The sequence below is a fragment of the Erpetoichthys calabaricus genome, chromosome 4 (assembly GCF_900747795.2).
Source record: "Erpetoichthys calabaricus chromosome 4, fErpCal1.3, whole genome shotgun sequence".
Classification (NCBI taxonomy): Eukaryota; Metazoa; Chordata; class Cladistia; order Polypteriformes; family Polypteridae; genus Erpetoichthys; species Erpetoichthys calabaricus.
In genome coordinates this window covers 799,621-806,743 of record NC_041397.2, presented here as the reverse complement: position 1 = coordinate 806,743, position 7,123 = coordinate 799,621, and the positions used below count along the sequence as shown (strand labels likewise).

At 51.9% G+C, this 7,123-nt stretch overlaps 1 protein-coding gene across 2 annotated transcripts in view; it reads right to left on the bottom strand.

Moving 5' to 3' along the window:
• Window positions 1-491: 491 nt before the first annotated feature.
• LOC114641486 (interleukin-10 receptor subunit beta-like) overlaps window positions 492-7,123 on the bottom strand; it is a 38,340-nt gene continuing 31,708 nt past the window's right edge. For both annotated transcript variants that reach the window (XM_028790524.2, XM_051926365.1), the window contains exons 5-8: window positions 3,431-3,576; window positions 2,616-2,769; window positions 1,590-1,747; window positions 492-978 (exon numbers count right to left, since the gene is read on the bottom strand). In XM_028790524.2, coding sequence (XP_028646357.1) covers window positions 865-978; window positions 1,590-1,747; window positions 2,616-2,769; window positions 3,431-3,576 — 572 coding nt within the window. In that variant the 3' untranslated portion in view covers window positions 492-864. The remainder of the gene's footprint in view (window positions 979-1,589; window positions 1,748-2,615; window positions 2,770-3,430; window positions 3,577-7,123) is intronic.

Here is a 7,123-nt window from a genome sequence, read left to right as displayed (position 1 = left end):
CTGTTGGGCTGCTGGTCCTCATGTGCCACACTCTTATGTTTGAGTTTTCAACACGATGACTGCCAGCTCAAGGCCAACATGCACTGGCACTGCCTCCATTCTTGAGCACCAACCTTAACTCTGATGAGGTGCCGCAGCAGGACCACCGCCAATGACCCCCCCCCCCCCCAATAGACAGTCACATGACCATCTGATGGCATCAGCCAGGGTGTTGAGTGCAATGGTAAGACAGACGTGACTGAGGTAGGCACAGGACAGGCCGCCCACTGCCAGTGACCACAGGTGGGGGTCTCGCCCAGCACTGGTGTGTCCGAGGTCAGACCCTTTAGATGCCCCCCTCCCCCCCCACGTCTCTTTATTCCCATTTCAGTTTAACCCCCACAGTGTCAGGTCATTCACTTCACCCAATCTAATCCAGACTGGTTGGCACCCACCAGGACAACCCAAAGCAGAGGAGACCACTTCACAGAAATCCCAGCAGCCATCACCTTTATTCTATATAGCGCCTTTCAGCCGGCCCCCCCTTCCCTGGGGCTTCACAGTTCATTTCTGGTCCTCACGTTCAGCTCCTCCACAATTTCACAAAATACGAGAAGTGCAAGATGGGCTGAAGATGCCACCTGCAGACGGGCAATCTGGTGTCCCACAGGAGGAAAAGTCCCTCAGTGCCAACTTCGTGATGCCATCTTTAAAAGTTCAGGTCAAGTTTATGATTGAAAAGTAAGGAGCTCAAAAAACAACAAAGCACTGAAGAACAAAGAAAGGGGGGCAAAAAAAAAGGGGGGGTTCATAAAAAATACAAACAGTAAAACCTGTTAATCCGCCTGGCACACCACGTGTGTCACTCGCCCTGCCTTTTATAAGTCAGGTGACATCGTCCTTGGCATCGAGCACCTGCACCCGGTCGATGGCCTCTTCGGGGACGTCTGCTACGTCGGGGGGGGTGAAGGAGTCGCCTGGCGATCGGTGAGTGAGGAACTGAAAAAGAAAACACGACGGGAGTCACAGGGCAGAAGAGCTGGCACCAGGGGGCATTGAGAGCCAAGTGAGGATGAAATAAACAGTTAAAGAATAAAAGAAAAGACAAAGTCTTCAGACCCCGGTGACAATCACCCCGGTGACATCAATGATTGTCACCGCTGGGACTGACGGACAATTGATATTTAAAAAACAAAATAATCAAACCATTAAAAGTGAAATGTCACCTGTCCCTGTGTACCCCATGCCACCCAACTCCTCGTCTTCTGACACATCTCTCTGTCCAGACTGTAAGATGTGCCCAGTCCTCCTGGCAAAAATGACTCAAGCTGTGCCAGCTGAGTTGAGGAGCAGCGGTGGGCAGCAAGTTTGAGGACTCACCACATGGCTGTCCCACACAGGCCAACGTGACCCCCACAAGCCCCTCACTGTGCCCTCTCACAGAAACACAAGCGCCGTGAGCCCCCCGTTGGACCAGAGAATTGCAAACCAAGAGAGCACCACACTGAGTGCCAACTCCTGCTCAACGTAAGGCAATGAGCCCGCGCTGTTGGGCACCAGATGAGCGCCGGCCCCCTGAACAGACTCCACCCACTCCCCTCAGTCCTCACCTCGGCGATGTCCTCAGGGACGCTCCATACGGGGTTCAGCAGGTCCTTGGCACAGCCGTAGGTGCGCCGCACCACAAAGAAGCAGGCGGCGGTCAGCAAACAGGCGAAGACTAAAGTCGCAGCCAGGATGAGCACAAGAGACGTGACCTGCGCCACCTCTGAAAAGGAACAAGAAAAGATGGCGATGAGCGACGGGCCAAGCGGGCAAAAAGGCGATACAAAGGACGGGAGCAGGGCTGGCCCATATAATTGATCTGCCAACTTGGCATTCCCTCTGGAGTGCCCGAGAATTCTGGTGAGCTCAGAAATACCAGAAAATGATAAATGAAAACCGAGACGAGTGAGGGGGCAAAGTGCGAGATCAAAGCCAACTGGGTAAGCAGGAACCAAAGGGGCAAGACGTCACTCGAGGGTCAAAATGACAAAGTCACAATGGTGTCCTGTCAGGCGAGAGACGAGGAAGACGAGCCAGCGGCCCGGACTGACGGGAACCACAAACGGCTTCTTCATCAGCAACTCGAGCAAGGGTAGAAGTGAGAAGCCCAAATAAACGAGATGGCACAGGAATTGTACAGTAACAGACGCTCGAGTGGCACCCGGCGTGTGTGACAGAAAGGGCATCTCGCTGGAAACATTCTGCCAATCCAGGTGTACCCACAATATGCCCATTAAACTGGCATTGCTTTCTCTGGGGAGTTTGCTGCTTCACCAGTTAACAACAAGTACATCGACAGCAGTGGGTGAAAATGGCAGAGGGCATGACAGAGACATACAATTAGAAAACACCACGCCAGATAGCCAAGGCTGTTGAGTGCCACCTCCCAGCTCTGAGCACTGCCAGTGGGGAGTGTGCCCATTCTCTCCGGGTGCCCATGTGGGGTTTTTCCAGTCATTCTGGTGACTCTAAACTGGCTTGGCGGTGGTCTGGGGTCCTGTCCTGGTTTTTGTCTTGCCCCCCGATGTGTCTGCGATTACATTACTAGCTGTGCCACCGTCTGGTGTTTATGTCACGGCAGTCAGACATACCGTCTTTTGTGTTGTCGAGGCACTGCTCTGGTGACGAGATGCCCGCTCTGTGAGGGTTGTATTGGTACTCTTGACTCGTCACCTGCACGCAGTACCGGACCCCCGATTCAACCTCCGTCAGCTGCACAAAGTTCTCTTTTGTTTCCGTGGAAAACTGAAAGACAAAAAAATGACATTTGAGGACTCTGGAGTACAAAAACCCACCCTGGCACCGGCCAGGGGGTGCAGGACATGATGGGGGCGTCCAAAGCCACACTGCACTGAGACCATCTGCATTCTCACCATGGTAGCTGGGGACCACCTTGGGAGGTTGGCAGCGTTCAGACTGCACAAGTGGAATGTTTACTGTGTGGCACTCCAACAGATGGCTTAGCAGCTCAGAGGTGCCAGCCAAGGCCCACACGTCACCAGCAAACCGCTTCATCGAGTTCAGCACATCACCCCAGACGGGGTGCCAGTCCATCAGCCCTGCCACACACACTCACATGGGGCAAAAAGTCTGGAATTAATGGGCAACTGAACTCGCATGTCATTCAGCATATGAGACTGAAATGAGAAGACAGTCCGTCATTAGGGGCACCACGGCGGGTCCAAGAAATCACAATGACTCAGGGACATTAAAGCCACCTAAGTGGGCACCTAAGGGCCAGCACCCAAACCTCATTTCTTTAATACTCGAGGCCAGGCTAAAGACCGCCGGTCCTTCATGACAGCTGTGACGACCCCCACTGAGTGGCACACACTGCCAGTCTCGCTGTTGCACCAAGTTAAGCACAAAATGCCCCAGGATGAAGAAGAGGAAAGCAAAGGCCCACCTTGACACTGTCGCCCTCCTTCCAGTACGTGACGGAGTGAATCCACTGTGTGAAGTATTCTTTCATGGCATCTCCGGGGATCGAGAATCGGACGTAGATCTCGCCAGCCTGGGAGTCGAGACTTACAGTCGGTGGGCCGATTTCAGCTGCAGAACACAACAATCACAGATGAGGACCCCAATTCACAGAGTCCACCACTGCCCTGCTGCTCCTCAAGATCTGTTTTGTCATTACAGGCACACGTGGCGCCCGAGTCGCTGCTGGTGGCACTAGGTGCCAGTTCACCACTCAAGCCAACAGGCACCAGACAGACACTGAGATCTGCAGTGCCCTCAAGTTATGACCCAGCCACCCCTACATTGACGGTCATGCCCTGCTTCGTCCAAGGTGGGCTCCAGGCTGGTGTAGCCCCGCTTTTCAGCCAGAAGGCCAACCTGAATGTTCACATCTGACAGCCACCTTTACCCACCATGACTGGCACAGTTCAGGGCCTGAGGTGCCAGGTGACACACACTGTCAGAGACCACCGGGTGACCCCGGCACTCGGCAGGCTGGCGAAGTGGAGGAAATAATTCAGAGTGAAGCTCAGTGGAGGGCAAGACCCCCAAAAGAGAGGCGTGCCAACAGGGGACCCGAGATGTCACCTTGAGCGAGGGACCCTTGTGTTGCTGCCTGTGAGGACTCTGCAAGTTCTCAGTGTCTCAAGATGTGCAGGACAGGGGACCCCCACTTGTTTAGGTGCCCGGACGTGACCTGCTGCTCACCCACAGACCCGACTTCATGGGATGCCACATGCCTCGTATCTGTCACAGCGCAGATGACATTCAGCTTTACGTTTACGGCAGTGTTGTACTTATATAGCGCCCCCTAGCCGCCCTTAAAGTGCTTCACATACGATGAGCGGGACACACAAAATGTGGGGTGCACTTTGGAAACTTCCAGAAGGCCACAAAATGGAGCGATGGTCTGAACCTGGCAGCACAAAACTTGCGTAGGGGGACGTGGGATGTGTGAAGTGACAAGGGACAATGCTGAAAGTGCCACAGAGCAGCACTAACATGGCACCTTTGCTGGGCTTTTCTTCGGTTACCCCTGCACTTCGAGGCCTCGAGCCACACGTCAGTCTAAGCCATCGTCCCCCGAGGACGTGACGCTTTGTGCACAGCGCCTAGAAACGTATTCACCCCCCAGACCAGCGGCCGCACCACCTGCACTTCAGAAGGGGTCATCCACCCGAAACGAGGAGAGTTCAGGCCTGGCCAGCTTGGCTTGTTGCTGGGGCAGGCAGGGAGAGTGACGAGGACTCTGTGCCATCCTTCAGGTGAGACGGAAAGTCGAGGCCCTGACTCACTTGGATGTTCTTCTAAAAGAGTGGGATGCCCACCATGGCCTCATGCATTCTGCAACCCTAACACGAAATACCCCCCCCCCGTCTCCAATGTGCCATCTCTCTTGCCCCTTACACTTAACCTGTGGTGAGCATACTGGCACAATAATGGCAGCTGCGCACAGGTGGTACTTGAAGTGACTCCCCCCTGTCTAACTAAAGCTCTGTGACATGTGGTGGTGGCAGAGGTGGCGGTGCCAGCAGGCTGTGTGGCGGCTTCTATGCAGCTGGGAAGGTCAAATGAAAGCAGCAGAATCCGGAAGGAAAACCCGATGGGGTCTGCGAGAAACCCGATCAACGGGAGGAGATGGCAAAGTCAAAGCTACAGAGGCCTGGCATCAAAACGACAGAAGACCTGCAGCGGCCGAGTCCGAGTCCAGGTTAGGAGAACATGGCCAACCACCGGCTGTGCGGAGACGCATTACAGACAGTTAGCTGCTCTGCCCATGAACCGCGGGACTGAGTCAATTACAAGCCTGCTGCAGCTTGGCACACACGGTGGTCTTCTGTCAAGTTATTAAGGACTTAAAGGGGATTCACTCAAAGTTCATTTACACAAACCTGGCACAAGTCAGGATGCTGCACTGGCACTAAACTCTAAAATGAGATCATGAAATGGATTTGAATAAACGTCTACCACAGAAAACAGCAGAAGTTAGGAGTTGGCACTCAGCCATGGCCATGCCCACTGCTCTTCTCTTTCTACCATTTTCTGAACAAAAATAGCAAATGGGCATGAGTTGTAGAAAAACAAAAGTCAACACTTCATTCTGTTTTTATCGTATCATCGGCTACAGTGCATAATGTGGCTGACAAGTCGCCCTCAGGGTGGCCTGGCACTTCAAAATGCCAATGACCAGCCTCAGACAGCCCTTTAAAAGGGGCAAACCTGCCCAAATGGCAAAAGGGTTCCAGCCTGTGCAACAGCAGTGTGAGTGCCAACGTTAAGGATGGTGAGCTACCAGTGCAGAAAGAGAGGAGTGTGTGGGCACCACAGCGGTGAGGGGCAGCACTACCAACAGGCCTGCGCTCTGCCCATTCAGACGGCCCCTCCTCAGACAAAGCACAGCACATTCCTGCCCCCTGATGGGAGGTGTAGACCCCTTGTCAGTAAAAGTTTACAAATATTGTGAACACACACACACACACACACCATGTATTTACAGTAAAGTCCTCACAAATCACAGGGCAAAACAAAGTGCCTTCTGCCTCCACGCCATCTCAGGCGGACTCTGGCCACTGAATGATGGGGACCTTTGTAGGGCACCTGGAAGGACTCCGGGTGTGGTGGAAGTGTGGCAATATAAGGCCTTGGAAACATCCATGCCCCTGGCACCAACAGGGCTAAGCTCCCATGCTCATGACCCGTAGCCCCAAGGGGGTGTCAGAAACTGTCCTGAAAATACTCTCTGCCCTGGTCCTTCCATGGTCAGGGTGTTCTGCCACAATACAAGACTAGGGGGCACTGCCCTCTGCTCGCCAACCCCTGGGTGGGCACTATGTACCAGCCACTTTGTGTGTCTGCCACTCGGATATGTGGATTTCACTTTCACCAAACAACAAATCTTTTAATTCTCACAGATTCGCTTCTTCATTGGTAAGAAACACAAATTAGACGATCAACACGTCTGACTTAAAGTTGAAATCTGAACAATATCTCCGGACTTCTGCCATATCAGATTGGCTCTCCATGTATTTCATCTCTTTTACTGTTCTCTTATTTCACCGAGTAATAATTTCCATTTGTTTGCGTTAATGCGATCTTTACTATCATTTTATTAAGATTTTCAAATTTTAGTACACCCATTATCTGTAACCTGCTGTGCATGTGCGTCACCCCAACGTCTTTGAACCTCTTCATGACGTTCTACTTTGTACAGACCTGGGCCTCGTTAAATCAACTGGCACAAAGTCTCGTCTCGCAGGACATGAATGTGTCTCTCTGAAAAAGTCACATCGCGTCACCAAGGTTAAAAAAAATTGTCCCAGGATTTTGATAGATAGATAGATGAAAGGCACTATATAATAGATACAGTGCATCCATAAAGTATTCCCAGCGCTTCATCACTTTTTGCACATTTTGTTATGTTACAGCCTTATTCCAAAATGGATTAAATTCATTTTTTTCCTCAGAATTCCACACACAACACCCCATAATGACAACGTGAAAAAAGTTTACTTGAGGTTTTTGCAAATTTATTAAAAATAAAAAAACTGAGAAATCCCATGTCCATAAGTATTCACAGCCTTTGCTCAATACTTTGTCGATGCCCCTTTGGCAGCAATTCCAGCCTCAAGTCTTGTTG